Source organism: Suncus etruscus, chromosome 14 (assembly GCF_024139225.1).
Source record: "Suncus etruscus isolate mSunEtr1 chromosome 14, mSunEtr1.pri.cur, whole genome shotgun sequence".
NCBI classification, from domain to species: Eukaryota; Metazoa; Chordata; class Mammalia; order Eulipotyphla; family Soricidae; genus Suncus; species Suncus etruscus.
Genome location: NC_064861.1, coordinates 85,204,181 through 85,216,186, shown reverse-complemented (window position 1 = coordinate 85,216,186; position 12,006 = coordinate 85,204,181). Strand labels below are relative to the sequence as shown.

Below are 12,006 nucleotides of genomic sequence, written 5' to 3'. Positions count from 1 at the left end.
CTTCTGCTTTGTCCAGGGTGATACATTCAGAGCTCTGTGTTTAGTGGTCTCAGTGGTCTCATGGTGCCTTAATTTTTTTTAAGTTTTAATTTTAAAAAAGAGAGAGAGAGAGAGAGAGAGAGGAAAGATATAACTGAAATTTGAACTCAGGACATCTGATTTCTCAATTCAATAATCTAAAAAAGGATGTTCAACTATCTTACACACCCTACTGAGTTATGTTAAACAAGGGCTGGAACTGATGGAGAAGAACTGTGTGGCTGGAAATATGAAGAAATGGGAAGGGTGTCTAAGGATTTTCCTAGGTAAATTCAATCTCCTGTTATTCAAATAAGAGATTATAAATTATATAATCAAACCCACATCCACACCCCATAAAGCAATTACTTATCCTATATCCAGAAAATTTTAATCCCAGGGTATTCAAATTTCTGCACACCTGATTTTTCAGGATGTATTTAGGCAGAATCTGGTGCCCTAGCCACAGCCCCTTCACTTGGCATGATGGAGCTGGGAGGGGCCTTCACCATCTTTCTGGCACTCTGCTTGTCTTGCTTGATCATTCTCATTGCCTGGAAAAGAACCAGCAAGGGTGGAAAGCTGCCGCCTGGCCCAACACCAATACCCTTCCTGGGAAACATACTCCAAGTCAGTACTGATGCCACCTATCAATCTTTCATGAAGGTGAGTATGGCTACTCTTTCCATAGCTAGAAGAAATGGTTTTTTGGCAAATACATATGTCACTTTCTGAGTCCTAGACCATAGACCCTTAGAAATGTGGACTTTGGAAAACTAAGGGGTTCTGAGATTCCAGAATCTTGACCTCTTCGGAACTCAGATAGTGTTTATGCATTGGAACTGCAGACCCTCATAATCCAAGGACTTTGGAATCACAATATCTTGTATCTTTATGGGGGTACCATGGTGTGGCACACCTAAATGTGGTCAGGGCTTACTTCTGGCTCTGTGCTCATGAATCACCACCCTTGGCTACGTTTGGGAACTGGATGTGGTACCAGGGATTGATCCAGAGTCAGTCTCATACCAAACACCAAAACCCTATACTCTCTTCTGCTCCGGGCCTTGTATTTTTAAACACATTGAACCCTTGTGTTTTGGTTATTGTAGAAGTTTAATAACTTCTATAGTGGGTACGGCTTGCATATGGCTAACCTGGATTTGATCCCTAACAACCTAAATGATCCCCTGAGCCCACCAGGAGTTATTTCTTGCTGCAGAGCCAAGAGTAATCCCTGAGCAAGGCCAGGTATGGTCCCAAAATACACCAAAATCAAAGAAGTTTGAGACTTGGTATTATGACATAAGAAGAGTCTAGAAGTGTAGTGTTTCATAGAGAAACATACATCCTTGATTCATCTAATCAATGTTCATCATTTTACATGACTAAATTAAGATGAGTTCAGTTCTAGAATTCTTGCCAAGGATCACAGAAGTTAAGGTGATGAGGCCTTTTTCTGAGTAGACTTTACAAGCATGGACATCAACTTCATCTGTTATTTTCACATTTGCATTCCCTTGAAATCACCTTCCCTAAAATTGGGGGAGATCAAAACTTGGTGCCCCAACAAATCCCATTTTTCTATCTTGCTTCTTCCTTAGCTCAGGGAGAAATATGGCTCAGTCTTCACCGTGTACATGGGACCCCGTCCAGTAGTTGTCTTATGTGGTCATGAAGCAGTGAAAGAGGCCCTTGTAGACAAGGCAGATGACTTCAGTGGCCGAGGAGAACTGGCTTCAATAGAGCGAAACTTCCAAGGCTATGGTAGGTAACAACAGCAGCATAGAAAACAAAGTGATGATAATGTACTTCCCCCGTTCTCAGATAAGTACTATACTTGCTTTGCTCACATGAACTCTTCTGTGAAAGTTTTTAATGCCTTATTAACTGTTTAAATGTGGAAGCTGAGTATGAGAGAAGCTTGGTAATACCACAAGGTTACTATTACTCTAAATCATTTGATTCTATTGTGCTCTTGCAGTATTCTTTTTGCATATCTTGATGGATAAGTTCCACTTTTTGTGTCCCCACTAAAAACATTAATCTTATTTCTTAGACTCAGCCACATCTCCAACTCATCTGTGTCTACCTTCTCATTTTAAGCAAGTGTCTTTTTAGCATGAATTTTACAACCTAAATGCTCACATGCTTCCATCAGGCAATTTTATACCATTCTTTCTCTATTTATGTCCATCCATCTATTCCTTTACCTTTCCTCTTATCTAGCTACATTTCTATGGGCCTACAGAGTCACTAAAAACTCATCATTAATCTCTCCATCTAACTTATCTGTGTACCTATCAATTAATTTCCCATTTACTTATCTATTCATTATTTCATTCATCAGTTTATTAAGTCTTCTATTATTCACCTATCTATTATTATTTGGAAGAAGGTTTGGACCACATCCAACTGAGCCCAGAGTTTACTCCTGACTCTGTGTTCAGAGATCAATCCTGGTGGTGCTTGAGGAATGATATGTGGTGCTAAGTATGAATCTGGGGTCTGCTATATACAAGACTTCATCCCCCCTGTTTTGGCTGTTCTGCTCCATCCATAGCCTCTCATCCAACTATCTTTTTAACCATTTATTCATCTACCTCAAACAATCCTCAAATCATCCTTCACCCAGGCTCTTTCTTACACCCAAATTATCAGTCATCCTAGTTAGAAGCTCTTCCTTGCTTAAGTCACCCAAAAAAATTTCATTGCATCTCTAACATTAATTTATAAATATATTAGTAACAAATGCCTGTATGTTTCTACTAAATGTAACTCTTTGTATAGATGTATGATAGACAGGTAGGAGTAACTTGTACAAATTTATGTATGTTTGAAGAACCAGTTGAACACTAATAAATAAAAGTAACTCCTAATTTGAAGGATAGTTATATGTATTTGACCTTCCTCCACATTTTGTGGATATATCTATCTATACATTTCCAGGGATCAATCAAATGAGAAAATTTTTTGGACTTCTACTAATAATGTCTAACCTGATTGTCTTTCTTCCAGGTTAGTCCTGGACTATATTTTGAGAGTTTCATAGAAAGAGACCTATGCAGGGAGAGACCCTGTATTGAGGGTTGGGAGTTTTGCTGAGAGTCTGTTTGCAGAGTTAAATTCAAGCTTCATCCTTCTCTAGCACTATGTTGGGCACAAGAAGGGCTGGAGAGTAGAAGTTTGACCCAAGATTCTTGCAGGTGTTGCTTTGGCTAATGGAGAACGGTGGAGGATTCTCCGGCGTTTCTCACTGACCATTCTTCGGGACTTTGGTATGGGAAAGCGGAGCATTGAAGAGAGAATCCAAGAGGAGGCTGGCTTCTTACTAGAAGAATTTCGAAAGACCAAAGGTATGGTGGACACTTGGAGTCGAGCTTAAAGATGACGATGTGGTTATAGATTGTGTAGTACTAAGAATATGAACCTAGAAATGAGAAAATACTAAAATAAAAGAATATTGAAGAGATTAAAGAGTGATCAAGGTTTCTCCTCAGGGTTTATGCTAAAAACAAATGTGGAAGAATCTTGAAGACCATTTGTTCAGAAACTTTAATCAAAAGATACTAGGAAGATTTGTGAGTTCCTGATGACATATGCTAACTCTGGCAGTATGCGTCCATGTTTTTTTCTGGTGAAAAAGATATATATTTCCACTCACAATTGTAGTTTAAAATAACAAAAAGTGGTGAGTGCACTTAGAGAAATAACTACACTACACTACAAACTACCATGACAATGTTAATAAGTAAGAGAAGTAGAATGCCTTTCTCGAATATAGACGGGGTGGGAGAGGAGGGTGATTGGTGGCACTGATGGTGGGAATATTGTACTTGTGAAGGGGGGGGTGTTCTTTTTATGACTGAAACCCAACTACAATCATGTTTTTAATCATGGTGCTTAAATAAAGATATTATTTAAAAAACAAACAAAAACATGGGGACCATAGAGCTAGTACAGTGGGTAGGGAGCTTGCCTTGCACAGAGCCAACCCATGTTAGATCCCCATCTAGTCCCCCGAGTACTACAAGGAGTGAATTCTATGTGATACTCTGGGGTATTCAGAATGGTATGAAGAGCCACAGGTAACTTCTGAGTATTTCCTAGTGAGGCCCAAAAACCAAAACAAACAAAAATATCAACTACATAATACCAAGTTTTACCATCTAAACTACTCTAAAGTTCAGTAAAAAGAAATAAAAAATTTATTTATTCACATAACCGGGGAAAGAATATTTAGAGCTATTTCATTTGGCAAATGCAAGCACCTATTTTACTAATTTTTTGGAAGGAGATTGATAGAATCCAGTTATTCCTCAAAATTAAAAAGAAAATCACTACCTCTTTTCCAAAGCTATCAATTTCCAATGCACATTTAAATCTCAATCGCCAAATGTAATGATTACTCTCATCAGCCCTAATTGAGTGCTTTCTACATGGTAAGTGTGCTAAGGATTCAGCACGAATAATTCTATGGAATCCTCATGAGCCAATGAGGTGGTTATGAAGCCAACTCAATTATTAGGAGATTAGGGTTGTGACGTGAAAATGAGGTAATTGACATGTGCGTTGGGCCTCGTACCCAGCACTTGCAAATGTGACAGAATGATTCCACATCTCAGGGTCCTGATTACAGCCTGTAACATCATCAATTTCCCTCACCAGGGGCCCCCATTGAACCCACTTTCTTCCTGAGCCGCACCGTCTCCAATGTCATCAGTTCTGTGGTCTTCGGGAGCCGTTTTGACTATGAGGACAAGCAATTCCTGAAGCTGCTGAAGATGATTAATGAGAGTTTCATTGAGATGAGCACCTCCTGGGCACAGGTCCCCACCAACCTCCCCTCCAACCAAATAACTCCTAGTGCACCTGCCCAGAACTCACTAACTCCTTTCCACAACCCGGGGATACTGCTGTCCCCATGCCCTGAGTCTTGAAAAAAAAATCAAAAGATTCACCCAACTCTTAGCCCAGTTTAGATGCTGAATCCAATCCATAGGCTCCACACTTGGTCCATGAAGGGTTTTGGGGCTATTAAAATATCCACCTGTGAAATATCCCACAAATTGTTGAGTATTCCACAAACCCTAACGAGGCCTCCCATCCAACTTTGCCTATTCCCTGCAGCTATATGACATGTACTCTGGAGTCATGCAATATTTGCCAGGAAGACACAATCGTGTTTACTACTTAATTGAAGATCTCAAGGACTTCATTGCTGAAAAGGTCAAGATCAATGAGGCATCCTTGGACCCACAAAACCCGCGTGACTTCATTGATTGCTTTCTCATCAAGATGCACCAGGTACTTCTTTAAAGTTGTTGTTTTGGATTTGGGTTTGGGTTTGGGACCACACCCTGCAGTGCTCAGTGGTTACTCCTGACACTGCACTCAGGAATCACTCCTGGTGAGCTCAGGATGCTGGGTATCAAACTCTGGATTGGCCCTGTGCGAAGCAAACACTTTCCAGCTGCACCAAATACTTCTTCCTCTTCCTCTTTCCTTCAGCAACTCAGTCTGAAGTGCCTGCAATTTTAACTCATTTGTAAACATGCTGGAGACAGAGATGGAAAGGTGTTTATATCATTTATAACTTTTTTCTACAGGACATTTAGAATGTGTAAAGTTTTAAACTATTAGATTTAGAGTCTCTTCTAAACTTTTGCAGGCTATAGAAATGTAAATCTTACGTTTTCCTATCACAAAGACAAGTGTTTTGCAACTATAAAAGTGGAGTATTTAGATATTTAAATTTGAGCTTGAACAGTTTAAGTCTTTTAAATTAAGCTATTAAACTTTGCACTAGAACTTAAAGGAGTCGACTTAGAGGTATAAATTTTAGAAGCTTCTACTTTTCCTAAGAGATACTCTAAGAACTGGACTGATAGTACAGCAGGTAGGGTGTTTGCCTTGCACATGGCCAACCCAGGTTTAATCCTCAAAGTTTCATATGGTCCCCGAGCACCACCAGAAGTAATTTCTGAGTTCATAGCCAGGAGTAACCTCTAAGTATCACAGGGTGTGACCCTAAAATCAAAAACAAAACAAATAAAAAACGAGATACTTTAATTTCTAGAAATTAATTCTACTATAAAAGCTGTTTTCATGGGCAGGGCGGTGGTGCTGGAGGTAAGGTGCCTGCCTTGCCTGCGCTAGCCTAGGACGGACCGCGGTTCGATCCCCCGGCGTCCCATATGGTCCCCCAAGAAGCCAGGAGCAACTTCTGAGCGCATAGCCAGGAGTAACCCCTGAGCATCACTGGGTGTGGCCCAAAAACCAAAAAAAAAAAAAAGCTGTTTTCATGTAAATTCAAGATAATATACCCTAATAATCTAGTACTTATCTAGATGATATACTCTAATAATCTATACCTTTTAAAGCAGTCTCTACATCCCATCCTCTCTTCACACACACACATAGACACAAACACACACACACACACACACTCCACTCCACAGATCTTCCTACTTTTTGTTTTTTTTGTTTGTTTGTTTGTTTGTTTGTTTTGGGGCCACACCCAGTGGTGCTCAGAAGTTACTCCTGGTTTTGCACTGAGAAATCACTCCTGGCAGGCTCAGGGGGTACATATGGGATGCTGGGGATCGAACCCAGGTTGTCCTCATGCAAGGCAAATGCTCTACTACTATGCTATCACTCTGGCCCCCAGATCTTCCTCTTGATGTTCCTCTAACACAAGTCTCCAAGACTCTGCTAAATGTTTTCCCTCCCTGACATTATTCACTTGGTTTCTGCATCCACTGTACCTTCACCAAGGTCTGTCTTTTGCATGGGCAAATTGAAGAAGATAAGGACAGAAGACGGTGCATGAATAAGAGTCCCATTTCTTTCATTTTTAGGATAAAAATAATCCCCAAACAGAATTCAATCTCAAGAACTTGGTCCTCACCACTCTCAACCTCTTCTTTGCTGGCACGGAGACTGTGAGCTCTACTCTACGCTATGGATTTCTCCTTCTAATGAAGCATCCAGAGGTGGAAGGTGGCATATATTGATTATCTTTCACTTAGTTCAGAAGTTTAAATGGCTTTTCATGATGCAGATACCAGGCAGAATCTGATTCCTGACCTTTACCTAGTACTAGTAATGTTTTCCTTCCATTCCTCAACACATGACCTTTTTTTTTACAATATTTTTATCTTTATTTAAACACTGTGATTACAAATATGATTGTAGTTGTATGATTTCAGTCATGTAAAGAACATCTCCCTTCACCAGTGCAACATTCCCACCACCAATGTCCCAAATCTCCCTCCTCCCCACCCCACCCCCGCCTGTACTCTAGACAGGCTTTCTACTTCCCTCATTCATTCACATTGTTAGGATAGTTCTCTTTTTTTTTTTTGTTTTTGTTTTTGTTTTTGTTTTTTGGGTCACACCCAGCGGTGCTCAGGGGTTACTCCTGGCTGTCTGCTCAGAAATAGCTCCTGGCAGGCACGGGGGACCATATGGGACACCGGGATTCAAACCAACCACCTTTGGTCCTGGATCGGCTGCTTGCAAGGCAAATGCCACTATGCTATCTCTCCGGGCCAGGATAGTTCTCAATATAGTTATTTCTCTAACAACACTCATCACTCTAAGTGGCTAGCTTCATGTAGTAAGTTGGACCTTCCAACCCTCCTCTCTTTTGTCTCTGAGAATTATTGCAAAAATGTCTTTCATTTTTCTTAAAACCCATAGATGAGTGAGACTATTCTGTATCTATCTCTCTCCCTCTGACTTATTTCACTCAGCATAATAGGTTCCATGTACATCTATGTATAGGAAAATTTCAACACACGACCTTTTGTCCTTGTTCAGTGACTGCAACACACACTGTCACATATTGCTTTGTTCCTGGAGTTACAACTCCTCTAACTGCTGTTTCTCAACAGCTGCTCCGTGGTTTGATCTCCCGGTGTCCCATATGGTCCCCAAAGCCAGGGGCGATTTCTGAGCATATAGCCAGGAGTAACCCCTGAGCATCAAATGGGTGTGGCCCAAAAAAAAAAAGCCACTATCAGGACCCGAGAGATAGCTTGGAAGTAGGGCTTTTGCCTTGCATGCAGAACGACGGTGGTTCAAATCCCAGCATCCCATATGGTCCCCCAAGCCTGCCAGGAGCGTTTTCTGAGCATAGAGCCAGGAGAAACCCCTGAGCGCTGCCAGGTGTGACCCCAAAACAAACAAACAAAAAACACTGTGACAGAACACTGTCAATCTTTTATGACTTTCAAGTAAAGAAAAAAATGTCCCAGCAGACATTCAAAGTTCCATTCTGCCTGCCTCCCAATGGTCAGATGAATGTTTATTGTCTGCATCAATATTTCAGAATAAAGATATAACCAGAAGCCTATGTGCTATTCCTTCAGTGTCCCCAGGTGCAAGATACAACTCCATGGTCAAACTCATCTATGGCCTTTAGTAAAGCCTCCTGTGTCCCTGTGTCTTTGCCTGTTATGTTTTCTGACATTTTCCAGCCAAGATCCATGAAGAGATTGACCAAGTGATTGGACCACACCGGATCCCAAGTGTGGAAGACCGGGTCAAGATGCCCTACACAGATGCTGTGATCCATGAGATACAGAGGCTGACGGATATTGTGCCAATGGGTGTCCCCCACAACGTCATCCGAGACACTGAATTCCGAGGTTATCTTCTGCCCAAGGTAGTGTGACCCCTTCATTGCCAGCCTTTCTCCAATCATTGTACCCTTCCCTCCTCCTGATTCCCGCATCACAACACTAATTCTACTGACAATCCTCATTTTCTCCCAGGGTACAGATGTGTTCCCCCTACTTGGCTCAGTCCTCAAAGACCCCAAGTATTTCCGCTACCCAGATGCCTTCTATCCCCAACACTTCCTGGATAATCAGGGCCGCTTCAAGAAGAATGAAGCCTTTGTGCCCTTTGCCTCTGGTAGGTTTCTGTGATCTGAGCCTCTCCTGGAACATTCTAGATGTGTCCTCAACTATTGTTTTTTTTTAATCTGTAGTTTTGAGGTAAATGTGAAACTGAACCCTAATTTCACTGGATCATAACATCCTAGAACCCCAAGATCATGGAGTTCTAGAACCATGACTGCCATAATTAGAAGGTTATAGAACTAACCTACAGTCAGAGAAAATGTCTAGTGAGAACCAAAAAGAAAATATTTTAGACTTTGTTATCAATGGCACCTCTGTATGAGTTTTATAATTGAATCTTTTACTTCCTCTAGTGTACAAAAGGAATCATACACAAATGAATGAGTCCAACACTGGTTTTTATGTTGTTTGGTTTGGAAGTCATGCCTAGCTGTGCTCAGAGATTACTCTTGAGGTCTGAGGGAACCATATGTGGTGCCAGGAATTGAATCTTGGTTGACTTTGTGCAAGACAAGCATCCTATCATTCTTCTATCTTACCCCTCATTTAATTTTTATATGCCATGATTTAGTTGCTGTCTTTTTTCTTTTTTTTTTCTTTTTTTTTTTTTTTTTTGGTTTTTCGGGCCACACTCGTTTGATGCTCAGGGGTTACTCCTGGCTAAGTGCTCAGAAATTGCCCCTGGCTTGGGGGACCATATGGGACGCTGGGGGATTGAACCGTGGTCCTTCCTTGGCTAGCGCTTGCAAGGCAGACACCTTACCTCTAGCGCCACCTCGCCGGCCCCAGTTGCTGTCTTTTTAACTTTTTTATTTAAACCATTGTGATTTACAAAGTTATTCATAGTTGGGTTTTATAATCAATGTTTTTTAACTCTTTAAAAATATAGAAAGGGGGGCCAGAGCAGTGGTGCAAGCAGTAAGGCATCTATCTGCCTTGCCCACACTAGCCTAGAACATTCAATCCCCCAGTGTCCCATATGGTCCCCCAAGCCAGGAGCAATTTCTTAACACATTATCTAAGAGTAAACTCTGAGCATCGTGCCTTGCACGAGGCTGACCTAACCCAGTTTTGATCCCTGGCATCCTATATGGTCTCTGAACACTGCCAAGGTTGATTCCTGATTGCAGAACCAGAAATAATCACTAGAGAAAGGTAGAGAAACAAGAAGAAGAATAAGTATGCAGCTCTTTAAGTATCTCTGGGATGTCGGATAAATCTTATAGAAACTGAAGCAAAGAAAATCTAATCGTCCTTTAGAACCATCCCATCTTGGAATCGGATGAAATTCAAGACATTGGACAGGAACCTGCCTAGCGTCTAAGTGGCAGAACTTGACTATGTACTATGTAAAGAAAAATCAAAAGTCCCAGAGATATTGACAGGACAGAGGAAAGTTTACATGGGTGGTGGTAGACCATTCCCATGCAACCAGGTTCAAGGCATATGTGATCTATTCTCCCCTACGTTCACAGGAAAACGTGTCTGCCTTGGGGAGGCCATGGCCAGAATGGAGCTCTTCATCTACTTCACCTCCATCCTCCAGAACTTCTCCCTGCGCTCTCTGGTGCCACCTGCTGAAATTGATGTCACGCCCAAGGTCTCCGGCTTTGGCAACATACCTCCCACCTATGAGCTCTGCCTCCTGGCCCGCTGAGCGTGCTCTAGTAGGAGCAGTGGGAAGCACTGGAGAACAGAGCAATCCAAGGCTGTCTACTGGATGGAACACCCACTGATCTCCCCACACAGCCCTAAGAGAATTTAGAAAGTGCACTATTTCTACTCACCTGGAACCACAAGTGGGAGAGGGTCATTAAAAATGTGAAGTTGCATGTTGTCTCTATGCAGCGGGAAAAGCAATGCCTGTCATAGATGTCGGCAATAGCTTCCAGATTTTATGTTCACTTAACCATGATCACTTCTGACTTACTCTTATTGTTGAATCTATGTTCATATATTGGTTCTTTTGTCCTTGTCCTGGTTGAGATCAAACTGGGTCACTTCTTTTTTCTTAATTATCATATCCACCACCCCCAAATGGCAACAAGGAGAAAACGAAAGATTATTGAGTGTAATGACTTTTTTTTTAGTGTATATGAATTCAACAGGACACTCAAACAATCAAAAAAAGCCTCAACTTCCCTATTTTAATATTGCTTTCTGCTGGCTCCTTAGTAGACTTCTCAAAGTTTTGGGATCATCCTTGTAATAGGCCAGCCTTAGCCATCATGCTTGCTTCCTCTCCCTCCCTATTATCTCTTTTTTTCTCTCTACTGCCCTCGCTCTCTCTCTTTCTCTTTTTTCTCTTCCTTCTTCCCTGCCTTCATTCTTTCCTTTAGCTCTCCTTTCCTTCCTTCCACCCTTTATTTCTTTTTTCTTTCTTCCTTCTTTTCATCCATTCTTTCTACCTCCCACTCTTACTTTCTTTTTTATTTTGGAGGGGTCACATACAGAGATGTCATTAGTTTTCTCCTGGCTCTGAGCTAAGGGATCGTTCCTAGGAGTGCTCAGGAGACCATATTGAACCAGGGGATTGAACCGGGGTTCAAGAAAACACTCAAAGGCCTTGTGTCCTATCTATCTGGTCCTATCTATCTTTCTTTTTTTTGGGGGGGGGTTTGGGCCACACCCGGTAACGCTCAGGGGTTACTCCTGGCTATGTGCTCAGAAGTTGCTCCTGGCTTGGGGGACCATATGGGACACCGGGGGATCGAACCGTGGTCCGTCCAAGGCTAGCGCAGGCAAGGCAGGCACCTTACCTTCAGCGCCACCGCCCGGCCCCCCCTATCTATCTTTCTTAACCACTTTACTGGCTATTCTTATTATAACCTTCTATTCCAAACACTCCCCAAATATATTCACACTGAACACCCAGTGTTAAGTCAGCCTGGGTTCTATTTTTCCAGTTGTAAGCTGTCAACTGATAAAAACTCTCCCTCATGTTACATCTTGTTCAACTTATATTTATCCAGTTTCCATTGAACTCCATTGTACTCTTCAGGTAACTGGGGCCCATTAGTAAACAGAAAGGCATGACTTGCTTTTGTGAACCTATATTCTCCTGAGGATGGTAAGCCATGAATAATAAATGAACATGGGGCTGGAGAGAGAGCATGGA

At 41.7% G+C, this 12,006-nt stretch overlaps 1 protein-coding gene across 1 annotated transcript; it reads left to right on the top strand.

The window, feature by feature from the left end:
* Window positions 1–504: 504 nt before the first annotated feature.
* On the top strand, window positions 505–10,545 carry LOC126028136 (cytochrome P450 2G1). Its single transcript, XM_049787186.1, has 9 exons — window positions 505–684; window positions 1,623–1,785; window positions 3,225–3,374; window positions 4,687–4,847; window positions 5,149–5,325; window positions 6,879–7,020; window positions 8,502–8,689; window positions 8,799–8,940; window positions 10,364–10,545. Exons 1-9 carry the CDS (start codon window positions 505–507, stop codon window positions 10,543–10,545), a joined length of 1,485 nt encoding a protein of 494 aa, XP_049643143.1.
* Window positions 10,546–12,006: the final 1,461 nt, after the last annotated feature.

Bases quoted from the DNA above. Each gene is read 5' to 3' on its own strand.
- LOC126028136 (XM_049787186.1), top strand. From the start codon at position 505: ATGGAGCTGGGAGGGGCCTTCACCATCTTTCTGGCACTCTGCTTGTCT. The intron at 1,786-3,224 runs GTAGGTAACAAC...AGATTCTTGCAG, and splicing joins GCGAAACTTCCAAGGCTATG to GTGTTGCTTTGGCTAATGGA. The intron at 4,848-5,148 runs GTCCCCACCAAC...TATTCCCTGCAG, and splicing joins TGAGCACCTCCTGGGCACAG to CTATATGACATGTACTCTGG.